The sequence below is a fragment of the Chelmon rostratus genome, chromosome 2 (assembly GCF_017976325.1).
Source record: "Chelmon rostratus isolate fCheRos1 chromosome 2, fCheRos1.pri, whole genome shotgun sequence".
NCBI classification, from domain to species: Eukaryota; Metazoa; Chordata; class Actinopteri; order Chaetodontiformes; family Chaetodontidae; genus Chelmon; species Chelmon rostratus.
The window spans coordinates 11,277,282-11,292,589 of NC_055659.1; the positions used below are offsets into that span (position 1 = coordinate 11,277,282).

Here is a 15,308-nt window from a genome sequence, read left to right on the forward strand (position 1 = left end):
TTCGTTCACGTGGATACGTTCATCAGACTGTAGCTGTCAGTTTTTCTTTTCATATAGTTTAGTTTTTATTCATTTCTTCTATTGGAAGAACAATAAAGATGATTAAGATCATGTTTGAACACGCGAAGAAACATCCAGGGGTAGGTTGCATCATACTCATGTGTCTATTCAGCTCTGTGATTATTTCTGTGACTAACGTCATGCTCTTTTTGTAATAATGTGTACAAAAGGCCTAAAAAACAGAGTGTAAGGTTTGATTGTGTTTTTTACTTAATGATCTGTGTACCTTTTCTGGGATGTTGTGTATTGCTTTGAATTTACTGAATGGCAAAGGAGACGTATTTCTTTTCTACCTCTGAAACTAAACATAGTGCACATATAAAACATGCAATTACAAAATCCCCATGAGCTCTGTGAGCTTGTGATGAGCATTCAGCACCCTTTTGACAACAGACACAAAGTATTACCTTCATACAATAGTGCATTAATATTCATACCTTAGCCAGTCCATTAATTGAATGAAGACTGTGATATAAAGTTGAAAGCCTTAAAAGCTAGTAAGTGGGCCTTTGAGTTTAGATTATTTTGTTACATGCAACATTAAGAACAATTCAAAATTAATGATTTGATCATTTGCACCATTTAAAATTAAGTACTGTGACTGTACATAATTGCTCGGTATCACTGACATGTTAATTGTGCTTTATTACTATCATAATAAAATGAAACAAGTAACAGAAAGACACAGAAGCTGCCTGTGCTTGTTTTTTTTCTGTTGCCTCAGAGCTGTGCTGAGGGTGACCCAAATTTGTGGATTGACAGGGCTGCTTTGGCAGTGCACCAGAAAAGTAATAAGGGCAGCAACAGTATCGAACCCCAGCGAGTATAAAACACTTCCTAAATCGGCCAGGCTGAGTGGTAAAAGGTGAAACACTCGCTTGTGTGGCACAATATAAAGATATCAGCACCTGGGAGTGGACAGCTCCCTACACTCAGGACTGTCTGGATTATTTGTGTGTGTGTGTGTGTGTGTGTGTGTGTGTGTGTGTGTGTGTGCATGTGCGTGTGTGTGTCTCAGTGATCAAAGATGACCTGCTTCTATGTGTTTGTGTGTGCGTGGCAGTAAGTGCTTACTTCAATGATCGAAGCCGAGCGTCTGCAGTCAGCGCGCAGCATGTGTTCAATGTGCACTTGTGTGTATGTTAGTATGGTGGTGCATTTTCTCTGTCTTAAATGATATTAAATTGCAAAATCACTTTCAAATGCACTGATGTGTGACAAAACCCATTTGAAGATTTCACATTCGGTTCTTAGAAACTGTGATATTGGATGTACAAAAATGACTGAATGATAACATGAGAAATTATCCGCAGGTAAGTCTGCAATGAAATAATTGTTAGTTCCAGGCCGGTTCAGAATCTTTACAATGTTGATGGCGTAAATTTGCTCAGCTGTTTGCTGTCAAATTTCACTTTGGCAACCGATCACTTGAGTAAAAGGCTGAGTCCATGCTCTGAGTCGTAGTTGTTAAATAATCCTGCGCTGAGTGGTGTGATCATGCCACCGAGGGAGGGATATCTTCTTCATCTCTCTACCGCGGCTTTTAGGTAGTGAATATCAAAGTTTTATCACCAGACACACTAATCAACCACAAAGCAAGTGGCAACGCAATCAGACAGAAGACAGATGTCTAGATACAGCTGAGTAAAGACATCCGTCAGTTCAACCTGATCAAACTGTCATATCTACAGCTTGACTAGATCTGTGTGCGCTGAGAACAGCTGTTTGTCAGTGGTGTGACTCCCTCTCCTGTCTCATCTATACACGATCACATAGCATAGCAGACAGGAAATGTATGGCAGTGTAGTGTTGATGAACACAGGAAGTGCTGTGAGAGGACTGATGCAGCTAAGCTTTGGGTGTTTGACATATCACATTATCCCCCTGTCCCTCTAATGTGCTTTTCTTTTTTAATTCCTGTCATCATCACTACTCAAAACATCAAAGTGTGTCCACGTGTGTTAGCTTAGTTACCTGCTTGTGTGTGAATACATGCATGTGTTTACGCACTCAGTGTGTGTGTGTGTGTGTGTGTGTGTGTGTGTGTGTGTGTGTGTGTGTGTGTGATGCCGTCGCTCAGTCTGACAGGTATAGTGTTGAAGAGGAGAGGCTGGCACGCACAGAAATGCAGCAGCTCTCTCTTCCACTGCGTCCTTGCCCATTCAACCCAGGCTGACAGTGAGCTGCCTCACACATGGCCTGGGCCTCATGCATATGGAGGAGGGCAGGGAGAGGAAAAACAGGAATAACAACTACCTGTGTATAAAGTGTGTGTGTGTGTGTGTGTGTGTGTGTTTCACACAGATAGGTGTATGTTCATGGTACATATCACAGCCAACCACTTGATAGAATATGTTTGTTTACCTACATCTGCCTCTGTGGTCTAGCACTAATGCATTCCTCCTCTCCTCTCCTCTCCTCTCCTCTCCTCTCCTCAGTTAATCCCTCAATTTTTCTTCCTGACTCTGGGCATCACAGGGGCCACCTTCTATCTGATCCGCCTGGCAAGAGGACCTCATGTCACGTAAGTTTGTCATCATCTGAACCTGCAGCCATCTTCCACCATCTTCTGCAGCAATCTTCCACCGTTCTTTTGCCACTGTGAGATTTTGCATAATTTTCTGTTATTGTCAGCTGAATCCAAAACTTGGATGCGCAATGAGAATTTTTGATACTGCCAATAGAGTTGGGTTCTGACAGCCAGTCCCCTTTTGGATCTGGGTCCAGGTTGGCAATAAACCCAGATTTGCTGAGTTTAGAGGCAAATGAATCTCTTATAGGATCTTTAATCTCTCCCCACTTGTTCTTATTAACAAAGAGCAATGAGCTAAACATTCAGGTAGCAGGATTCATATTTGTAGCTAGCGCTATCTGTCTCTTTCGACAAATGTCAAATGACAAATGTCACAGACAGCACATTATCTGTTGTACCATATTAACGCAAATTTCCTATGCAACTTGCCCAAAGGCCAAACTTTTGTCTAGTTAATGTGTGCTCTGCAGGCCTGTGTGTGTACTCTGTCAGAGAAAAAAAATACTGTTCATTCTACTACTGCAAGAGTACTTTGTGTTTTTCTATGTGGTGATTCTGCTTCAGGGGGCAGAATCTCCTTTTTCTTCGTATCATGTCAATTTTTTATCTTTTCAGTTAAATTGTTTTGAATCTGGTCCTCCAGTAATGTGAGGCATATGAAATAAGAAAGCTACACTTTTGAGTCAGTGTTTCGGTTGCCTATGTATACAATCAAAATATCACGTTATGATGCTCTTCTACTTTTCTACTGGTTTTAACTACAAATTGTGAACATTAATTCAGGTGTTCCTCAAAACTACAGTGTTTCTTCCCTGTCAGCTGGCAAAATTTGATCAAATTTCAATTAATATCATTCAATAAGGGAAATGAAAGAGACATGTTCAATCAGCAGAAACTGGTTTCAGATTTGATAAAATGCCATCAAACCCGAACCCTAATGCCATCCATGAGAGTGAATTGAATTTGACTCTAGCATCAAAACAAAGCTTTTTTTGACAGCTACATATGTTTCATTAAAGTTTATAACAAACACAGTGGCCTGTATTGAATTGTAATATCACAATAGCTGCACCAATCGCACTGAACTCAGTGACTGCACACACACACACACACACACACACACACACACACACACACACACACACACACACACACACACACACACACACACACACACACACACACACACACACACACACACACACACACACACACACACACACACACACACAGTAAATGTGCACTGTTCGTGTCCCATTGTGGGTCACACAGAACCACTTGTTCTGAGGGTCAGCCATAACGCCTGACCTCATCACCAGCTGGTAATGAGTGCCGTGGTCAGTGCCTTCCTCTCTCGCTCTCAAACACTGTCTAGTGTTTGTCGTAATGGAGAGAGAGGGGCAGACAAGCCCGCTCCTCCATCTCTCCCTCAGTCTCTTTGTTTGTGCTTTGGCGGCGTGACGTGCTGCCAGAGGGGGAGGAGGAGCGAGATGGACAGTCACAGCGGAGCGCTGTGAGATCCAGGCTTTGGTTAATGAACGGAGGAGCGCTGCCAAGTCACTGGGCTGAGTTCACCTCAGCTCATAATCACCTCTCTCTTTTTCCAACTTCTATGTATTTATCTCCTTTTGTCTCGGTCCTTCTGTTCCTCCCATTTGTTTACATCTTGGTCATTTTCTCTTCTGGAAGTCTTCATTTTTTCTGCATGTACTCTTTGTGTTGCTTTTTGCCTTCATCATGTGTGTCTCTCTCATCCTTACACCCCATCTTTTCTCTTCCCTTTTCCTCTCTTTATTCTGCATGGCCCAAATCTTTCCACATTTGCAGCCTCTGGGACAAGAAGAACAACCCAGAGCCCTGGAACAAGCTTGATCCAACCTACCAGTACAAGGTAACTACTGCCCTGTCACACACTGAAGAGCCACATGCCTGCACACACCAATCCTGTCTGCAAACAAACTAGAAGTGAATGGCATTGTCTCATTGCGTCACTGAAAATTTCACATTCATCACCCTAAAAACCTATCAAAACAAAAATGGAGCAGCAAATGCAGAATAACGTCAGATCAACATGGCTGCTTCCTGGCTTTCTTCACATCTGTTTAAACAAAAGGGAAAACAAAGTGTCTTTCAAAAAACAAATTAAGGCAGATGGAACCAGGAGCATTTAGGGGTTGGTAATAATTTGCCTTATCTCTTGAACAAGGCACAGACAAACGAATGAAAATATTAACAACGCTGACCCAAAATAGAGCAGAAAAACAACCAACTGACAAGTCCCAGAAGAGGAGATGTGGATGATGTGTTTTTCAGAGAAAAGAGCATTTTCTGAGGGTTTCAAGGCTGCGTTGCTTGCCAGTGGAATGAAAGTCGCTGCAGACAAAAGGTCAGGACACGGCATGTTTAATTCTCGATAGCGAGGCAAAGGTCTCGCATCGAAATTCCACTGAAGTCCAAACAATGATCGTAATGAGGAGGGGGAAGTGGGAGAGAGGGGAGGGAGAAGGGGTGGAGGAGAGAGTTTTAATGGCAGACCAATCAAGACAAATACACGGGGAGAAAATAATCACTGCCAGTGCAAAAATGTGAGTTTATCATAGCTGGAGGGCTCGATGTATGCAGATCACATGTATGCAGTCACACAAATCATCCATGACATATGCAAACTCAGCAAGAGAGAAATCTAGAAAATAATTTAGCCAGAAAGAATAATGGTAAATAAGTGTGTTTGGTGAGTGCGTGCATGTATATGCGTCTATATTTGCACTAGAGGGTAAAAAAAAAATAAAGTTCACCCCTGACTCTTTGTTTTCCACACGTTCTCCTAAAGACAGCACTGATGAATTTAATTTAAGCAAAACAGATTTAAATGTATTCCTCCTGCCTTCCGCAGTTTGTGGCCATCAGCACAGACTACAAGAACCTGAAGAAAAATGGCCCTGACTTCTAAAGGTCCTCCAGGCAACTCCAGGGGCACCAAGTTTGGCATGACCTCCTGCTGTCGCCTCACTGATGTGAAACGTCTTCCTGAACATTTCCTGAGACTCGCCTCATGCGCCATGACAACAGCTCTGAATTAACACTGTAACCCTGTGAACAAAAACTATTAAAGATCACATGAGACAGGAGGCTGGTTCTTCTTATATACTATATGGTATACAAAGTACAGTGTTGATTATATGCTACTTTAAATACTGCATATTCATCAGATAATATTCTACTTGGGGTGAATAATGGAGGAGATTAAAATTAATTTTGAATTTTTCAGGTTACAGTGTCAACAAGATAAAGAATTTCTGGGTTTCTTTCACATAATTTACATAGTGTAAAAATATAGTATCAAGTGTGACCATACTTTAAAATCGCGTACATATGTACAAATATCAAATTCTTAGATGGAAATAACAATGAGCATAGCAGCTTGTTATCAAAAACAGCTGATGTGAAAAACTATGTTCACAAGGAAGACACTTTCACTTGAGTCAAATTTGAAATAAGTGCATCTTTCATACAACATTATGTTAAGCTACAAATACAGATATATAGCAGTACTGACAAACATGAGCATATTGTGATAAGCCCATTTTACAGGATCTCTGACCATTCAAATGGTTTAGTAATTACAGTTACATGTTAGGTGTGTATTAATATTTCCATAGCCACACCTTAGTTTGAGAAAATGTTATGTGATGTTACAATTGTACCGTTTCCCCCATGAAACCAGTGTCGCTGAGTGCTTCGTATCGGCTGCTTTCTGGATGAAGTTTGAGCAGCAACATGTGTCGGCTGCCCCAGAGGATTACTGGTACACATGAATGTGGGCTGTGATATGGAGTCAATGTATCTCTGCAACTGGCTATGTTTTGTCACAAATGAACTTCATTACCATCTACTGGATTTTAAGATGTATAGTATTAAGCTGCACCATGATTACAATCTGCTCCAAAATGGGTTGTTCCTTGATAGACTGTACATCCAAGTTTCATGAAAATCAGACAAGTAGTTTTTCCAGTAATCCTGATGACGAAATGACAAACACACCGAAAACATAACCTCCTTGGTGGAGGTAATAATGGTGGATATCTGTGTTAATTTCTATGTTAGTTCTTTTTCTGGTATGAACCCCTCAGCTGAGAGGTCAAAACTAAGAGTATGATACCAAAAAGCAAGCTTAAAACTGGCAGCCTCTTTAAAGCTGCACTGATCAAAACATTTTGGATTGGAAATGGATCAAATAACTACAAAGCTCAGAAAAACCCACTGTATGCTCCCTGGCCACCATCAAACGGCATAGAGGCAAAGTTAGCGACTAGCTGGTGAATATAGTGGAGCATTTAGCGACTAAAGAGCCATGTACTTTCTCAGTTGTTGGTGGAAACTTAAAAAAAAAAGCTAAAAGGAGAGTGTAAAATAACTTTTTCAGCAAACATAAATGAGAATCTACTGGCAAGGCCTCACAGGTTCTTAAAAGATTAGGTTATGGAAAGTCTCAGTCGATTGAGGACACCTCATCAAGGCCCAATAGGTTAAGGACAAGCGCCCTGCTCACCACTCCACCATGCTGCTAAACTAAAAAGTCTGACATTGCTATGCACTCCATGAACAGCCAATATTTGTGGCTGACTGTGTTAATGAACTCACACAAGCAGTACCAAAACTAAAATCTTTCAACTTCCAAGAGAAAAACATTATTTACTGAGCTCATGGCATCGCAAATCCAGCACTGCTGGGACGAGCAAGTCACACATGCACGCACGCTGAGATATGAAGTTGCAGATGAAGAGGACCGAAATAGAAATCAATCACAGGAGATGAATACTTGTATGGGTCATAGAGCTCTTTCAAACCAGTTTTCAGTCCCAGAAAGATGCAGTCCAGAGAGACAAATCACTCAACTGTTTGATCACTGCTTGTCTGTGAAAACCAAAACATTATTTTCACTTAGGTACGGAGCAGGAAAATGACAAGACTCAGAATTAGTAATTTCGGCAAATAAGCCTCCTGCTGGCATAATTCTCCCATTTCGGAGAGTTCGCTGAACGATGAATGTTTGTGCCTGGGTGTGTGTGTGCATGTGCTCTCACTCAGTATCACTGGGCACCAGACAACAACATAAAATCCCGCTCTAATGGCACACAAACTGTCTCGGTGTCAGACCCCTGGGTTCTCCTAATACACTCCTTAATAGACAATCTATGTTCCAGACCCTGCATGGGCCCATTTGTGTGTGTGTGCGCTCCTTTTAAACAGCAATATGCCTCCTGCAACAGTGTGGTGACCTGCCCAGTGGGGATTGTCTGTTGCTGGGTGATGATTTGTGTGTGCGTGTGTGTTTGTCTCACATGCACAAAACCTGCTGACAGGTAATCAGCCGGGCCAAAGCATCACACTGGGGCATAATCACAAGGTCACACACACATACACACTCAGAGGGGGGACAGTTATTATCCAGCCTGAACAGCCTCGCAGGTCGCTGTGATTGCATTGCCGCAGTGTGTTAGTATCAGTATAAAACTTTAAGGCCAAGGGTGACGCAGACCAGCAGCTCGCCATCAAGCAATTTACCAATTAGGATAAGAGCTTGTACAATATGGTGATTTTATTTCTTAGGCTGTATTTTTTGTCATGTCATTCACATTCTCCACATTTATGATAACACTTCAAATGTGCCTGTTTTCTACAACATCACCTGAGCATGCAGTGCCTTCTAAAAATGTCAGCTTTAAGCTTTCTGTATCCAGCAACATGTTTTGCTTGCCTGCTTTTAGTCATTTTTCCAACTCATGCTACAGATAAAATAGGACTATAGAGCTAAATTACTACATTCATATGGCTTCAGTGGTTAGCGACTGTGTCAACAAACCCATGCAGTCATTTTCCAAATCTGCAAACATTAAGACAGACATGCAATCCAAATCAGGCCTCAGTAGGCAGCAAAGCATGGCAGCGTGTGATTAAGATCTCAGTTTTACAAACACAGGTTGTGTTTGTCATTTTCCTACCTCAGAAGTTGAAGTGGAGCACGTTCTCAACAGACACTTGAACAGTTGTCAGTGAGAGCGAGGCAGAAAGAGGGAGGGAGATTGAGAGAGGCCATCTCCACCTCGATTACATCCTCTCTGACGAGCGAGAGTAGATATTTTTAGATGAGGATTAATTTTAATGGGCGAGATAAGAAGTGAGTCGTGGGCGGAGGAGGGATAAATAAGTAAATAGGACATGCTGCAAAACAGGAGGCAACGGTGGCATCGTTGGGGTAGTGTGGCTGTTGTTGCAAGGCCCTGGGCAGATCCACTGATCCAGTGGAGATAGTGAGGCCTTTCATCCTTCAGTGTTTTCTCCCAGAGGTGGAACATGAAAATGAAAAGAGCAAACCAGTGTTTGTCCATAACTCCAAATGGAGCGACTTTTCGTGAAGCAGAGGTTGTTAGGTTAGACCAGGCACGTCCAAACTATTCCACAAAGGGCCGTGTGGCTGCAGGTTTTCGTTCCAACCAAGGAGGAGCACACCAGGCTGGACCTATTTAATCAGCTGATCTCAGTCTTCAGCTGATAACTAAGTGATCCCTTGATGTTGATTGGTTGGCCTCGTGTGCTCCTCCTTGGTTGGAATGAAAACCTGCAGCCACACGGCCACTTTCCACTATAAAAATAAAAGGAGTAAAAATGCCCCCACCATCAAACAAGATTTGTTAAAACTTAAAAAAAAATCTGTTTCTTCGATGAAATTCAACATACAGCATCTTTGGTGTGGGTTATCTGCTAGTTCAACAGGGTACTGCTTGTATTAATATGGGCTATCAACACAAATCTATATTATAATTGAATTTATATTTGGGGCCTTTTTTCCAGCCTTTATTTTGACAGAGCAGGGGGCCACACGTTGAAATCTAACCCAGGCCGCTGCTGAGGACTCATCCTCAGTACATGTGGCGCATGCTCCACCGAATCCTACAGTTGTACAATCAATTTAAAAATGGAATTAAATATTAATGTAATGACACTGATAGTTCATAATCCATATCTTCTCAACTAATCACACATTTCAGCTGCTGTAGCCGTACGGTGACATGGTGTTGTATTCCAGTCTTTGTGCGAACAATACCACCATGCTGGTAGTTTTCTTCAAAACTTTTCATGGGTATGCTGAGCTGACCAATACAGATCACTAAACCCCAACACAAGCGAGCCACTTGTGAACACAGTTGCAGAGAAAAAAACCAGACAGCCCTCCCACTAAAAATATGACAATGTACAAGTAGAATCCTGCCTATATGGATTCCTGAATATGCTAACAGCATGTTTATAATACACAGCATGAGAATAGCTCGCACAGTGTGAAAAGCAGGACAAAGAATTATGCTGCGTTGGCACTCTTGTTCCTAGAATCCCTCATCGCTTCAGGAGTGAAGAGCGTTTCCATCGAGTTAGAGGAGGTGGAAAAAAAAACAGCAACAACAACAACAACAACGCAGGTTTCAATTACTGACTCCCTGCTGCAGGTCTACTGCAGGTGTGACAAAATGTTTGTTTACTAAGGGCAAAGCTAAAAAAAAGAAAAATTGAGTATAAAATAGGCTTAACTGGCACTGGTACATTGACTTACATTCATTTACTGGAGATTACCATAACACACGTGTACACCCTAAAATTTATGTTATGGAGACTTGTCTTTTGTCCCCATAAGGAAGGTGAGTCCCCACAATACGACTGTGTAATCAGTAATCAGGTTTATGTCATTTGTGAAACTTTACCATTTCTTGAAACTGAAAAATCACAGTTGTGACCAAAGAAATGCTTGCAGTTTATTGCGTATTAGGATATGACACTTAATGTGATTATAGGCTATACTATATGTTTGTTTCTGACGTTTATATGTGTTTACGTTTATGTCCTTGTTTATACCTATACTTGGAAACTACACTATATTCAACATGATTTATGGATGGGTTATATATAAAATAAAGAGATGATCTCTTTTGTAATTATCCTTATGTCTCTGCTTTAATTGACCTGCTAGACTGAAACCAATCCAATCATTCAGTCTGAATATCTTAAAAACAGACGTCAATCACTTTTTGGCACGACAGGGTAAACACTTAATCATCCTCCTAAGCACCATCAAGTGTCATTAATCCAGCGATCGTGTAGATGCAAAGAGAGAAACATTCTGGCAAATAAAACTTTGTATTGCTTTAGGAACTAAAAGGAAACATCCAGATATTTTGTCATTATCATGACCCAAAAGAAAATCCCACAACAGTCCACAACGTAAAGCAAAATGTGCAACAACAAGAAATTAGCACAGCAGATATTTTGACTTGTCATAGTAGTGTCAAGTTTCCCAGTAAGCCACGACAGTGACAGCACGCCAGCATGCACAGACTGACAATGAAGCAGCTCCAGTAAATGGATTTCTGCTGTCATTATTGTGGGGTTTTTTTTTTGCACCTGTTCTTTTCCTCCTGTGACATATTAAAAAAATCAATATTTCTTGCAGTTGTGTGTTTAATAGAACTCAATTTTGTTCTTCTAGAGTTTGAATTATTATTGTAAATCACTAACACAGGTGATTTTAATTTTGATGAAATTCTGATTAGGCTGATCAGGACTGTGTGGGCATGTTACATTTGTTGAATTTTTCTCCATCTGCACAATTTTCTTTCTTTCGTTTTGCTCTGCCTCACTGTGCAGCATTTGGCTGACTGTTTTTACAGTAGATGAAGTGTTGCAGGAATAAAAGCTGTTATTAGCAGTACGAGTAGCAGCAGGTGCTGTAGCACAGAAGGATTAGGAATGGGATTAGGATTATTGTACAGACAGACAACAACCACACACACTGAAGTGATGCCTCTTACACTATGAGGAGCACACATGTTTCATTATCGGATAATTACAGCGCATTAATGTGGCTTGAATGTCTAAATATGATTTGGAACATCATTAGATCCAGACAGCTCTTCCTGTCTATATTTAGATCTTTTTACTATCAACTTCTGCCACGTTTAATTAAGACAGGTATTGAAGTGACAGTAGAGGTACATTCATGCATATACTGTACACACACACGATAGACTAAAGATACGTTTCTAATTAATTGCTGACACTGTCATTTATCCCTCTCCTCATTAAACCAGCATGATTTATTGTCAGATCAGCTACCAAGGGAACTGAATTTTATCATCTTTTTATTTCACATTTCATACATTTCACTGTGTGCATACGTGTGTGTGTGCATGCAACAGCAGAGAGCAGATTAGAGGGGAGTTTTAAGGCTTTGATATACGACCAACATTATGAGGAAATGTACCAGATGGGTAATACTGTGTACAATTATGACAATTACAACTGAGGAGTACTTTTTCATTGGACTTTTTCCTGCTTATGGACCTATTCATTTTACAGAGTGATTTTACGATCCGTTCTGCTGCTAAAAGATATCGCTCATCTGCGTTGCTTCTAAGGAATGGAAAAATTGTGTTATCTCCCCCACAGGGTACAGAGAAAGCTCCATTATACACAATGACCAACAAAAATCTGCAAGGGGGCCTTAAAATTCTCCCACCCAAGTACACACAATGCTGCCTTGATAAATTTGCCTAGCCCATTAGTGTGAATTGTCCAACACTGATGCTCAACTATCAAATGGAAGAAGTGGCGCAGTGGCATTTGGTAGTTATGTTGGGCCCTATAGTAGCTACGAAGCACACACATCTTGTCACATGATCCAATAGAGACTTGACACCGAACAACATCAACAAACAAATTATACCAGCAACCATCGTTGAATATCTGTGGATGACAAAAATACCACATGACAAGAAATCTATATCTATTCAATATCAAATTTCAGAGACGGCAATCTGAATCACAAGCAAGAGCCCGTACCCACCCCGCAGGCCCCAGCGCAACCGCACTGCCTATATGTAGGGCCCTGATGTGGCCTACTGTGAACATGACCTGATCCCATTTATCACACACACCACCTTTGGAGTCCAACAACGTGTGTTTTAAACAGCTTGTTAATCATTGTTTATAATTAAAAAGGAAGAAAAATGGTCCTTCTGGGAATATCAGAATATCTCAGTCAGCTGGAGGAGCATGGCAGTGTCTGTGTTGATTGACAGCGGCGTTCATGTTGGTAAATTAGACAACAAGGAGACTTTAGCAGGAAAGCTAATGTGGGTTATTGTTCAAAGACTGTGGTTCTTGTATTGTGTAGCTGTTGTCTGGCTGCTACTGTTGGCTAAATTGGAAAAAATTTTCCCCAACTATGTTGACAGACACACATCAGTATTCCACCAAAATCAAGGTAAAGTAAAAAATATATAAATTTCTCCCTTTCGATTTCTGATTTTTTTGAGAAGAAGAGTGTAGGGATGTCCAGATTAACCAAGCACCAATCATTATCAGCTAATATTCAGTAAATATATGCAATTGGTAGATTGGGAGGGGGAGCAAATCAGTGACTGCTCAGCTTTTCTGTGTTTTAAAGGTCCGGTGTGTGGGATTTAGTGGCATCTAGTGGTGATGTTGCAGATTGCAACCAACTGAATACTCCCATTTGCTAAAAACATGGAAAAATGTGAAAGGTGCTCTCTTGAGCAAGTGTTTGGTTTGTCCATTCTGAGCTACTGTTGAAAAATGGAGATGCAACATGGCGGACTCTGTGGAGGAGGACCTGCTCCCTCTGTAGATATAAAGAGCCTATTCTAAGTTAACGAAAACACAGCAATTCTTATTTTGAGGTGATTATACACTAATGAAACCATAACAATAACTAATGTATTCCATTTCTGCCAATAGATCCCCATAAATGCTACATACCTTTAAGTTTTGAAATACTTCATAGGTACTGTTTTGCTAATTCCTCACAACAACTGAACTCACACTCCTGCAGCGAACAGCGTCCTCCTGTTACACATCCACACACTATCTGCCTGAGGAGTAGGCATATGCAGTGTGCAGCTTTTGACCAGTAAGGTTTAACCCATTTCAATACCCGATGATATTGCTAAATACCCTGGTATACTATACTGCCCAAGCCTCACACTCGTGTTTTTAAACTAGCAAAATTCTATTAAAACAAGAAGTCGACAAGATTGACTTTTTGTGGTTCTTTACTTCACACTGTACAGTCACACGGCATATATAGGTTACACTGCCACCTAGGGATGCCAATACACTACGAAGCAGTTAAATTGACCTATAATACTGCTATATCAACTGCTGTAACTAAACAAGAAACCAACTGCTATCTGCTGTGTATTGGCTGATATGGCTCTGAGACATTTAGGTAGTAGATTTACAAAGGAGATTTACAGTGTAGCTGACTTATAGATCAGCCTCTCCCCAAAACTGAACATTCAGAATTCATGTTTCACACCATTATAAGCATCAACAGAAACAGTTCAGTCAGCCATTTCCAGTTGTTCATTAAACAAGAGTTTCAATCTATTGTCAGCTCACCATACATTACTGCTAAATAAGCTGTTCATCCACTTGCTTTACAAATGACACAAATGGCAGGTATGTATGTAAACTGTATGCTTCCACTTAGACAACAGCATCTCAAATTGCTCTACCAGTAAGTATGTGCAGGGTAGATCCATTTTTGGCATCTAGGCTCTGACCTTTTCACCCATGCATGCACCCAATAAACTCAGCACTGCAGAAATTGAGAAGTGATTATAATAAACAGACAGCAATGTTACAGGAGAGCTTGCAAATAAGCAAACGTGCCAATAATTTATCAGTAGACCGTTCAGTGTGTTGCTAGTCCAAGCTGTTACATTCAGTTCAGTACATCACTAGCCTACAAAACCACTTTACATAAGATTTACAAGCTATAAACAACAGAATTATCAGATTTTGTGCCTTTAACAGTCTTTTAATGAGGAAGTAATGTAACTGTGTGTTATGGCTGAGCAGACAACGGTGCACTCAGTGAGAGAATAAAGATACACTCTTAAAATTTCGTTTGTACATGTGCTGAACACCTCCACAATCTAGTATTTAGGGGGTTGAGATGGATAAATCCAAGCAGGCAGCAGGCGAAAACACTGCATCAGATAAGTATTCATTTACTCATGTTACATTGATTGTAAGTAATGGCTTTGAGCAAACACCTTAGGAAATGCTACTGAGCATCAGAAAATATACTGATATGTAGCAGCATAAACCACAGAACCGTAAGCATTAGATTTTAGATAGCAAGCTGTCCCATAAACATATTGCTTTCAGCTGAAATACCTCTGTCACATGAAGCCATTAAAAGAAATAACAGTAAATGTGCTGGGTGCAAGGCAAAAGTCACGTTTGAATCTCTAACTTTATTGTACAGCCTCACACGACAATTTAACAAGCTAACACAGAATAACAGCATTACAGTCCAGGTGTCAAACAACCAACCAAAGGAAAAATTAACCTCAACCACTATGCGAAGTTAATTTACAAAGAATACAGAAGCAAATGCTGAACATGCTGTAGGTAGTCAGAGGCCGAAGATCAACAGCAACCGGCAGACACCATAACATTGCTTGAAGCCAACCAGAATGAGCAAACAGCCACAGCAATGGAGTCTACAGCAGACATAACCAAGCATCCTAACAGACAGAACCAATAAAACGAGTCATGACAGCCATGTTAGCACAAGAAACAAACACTTACTTCGTGAAGAAGTAATCTGAGCAGAAGGTAAATTCTTCAGAAAGAG

General features: G+C 40.7%; 1 protein-coding gene across 1 annotated transcript; it reads left to right on the forward strand.

The window, feature by feature from the left end:
* LOC121623694 (cytochrome c oxidase subunit NDUFA4) lies at positions 1 to 5,698 on the forward strand. The gene is made up of 4 exons (XM_041961078.1): positions 1 to 140; positions 2,499 to 2,584; positions 4,421 to 4,484; positions 5,487 to 5,698. The coding sequence occupies exons 1-4, from the start codon at positions 99 to 101 to the stop codon at positions 5,541 to 5,543; spliced, it is 249 nt and encodes an 82-aa protein (XP_041817012.1). The 5' UTR covers positions 1 to 98; the 3' UTR covers positions 5,544 to 5,698.
* Positions 5,699 to 15,308: the final 9,610 nt, after the last annotated feature.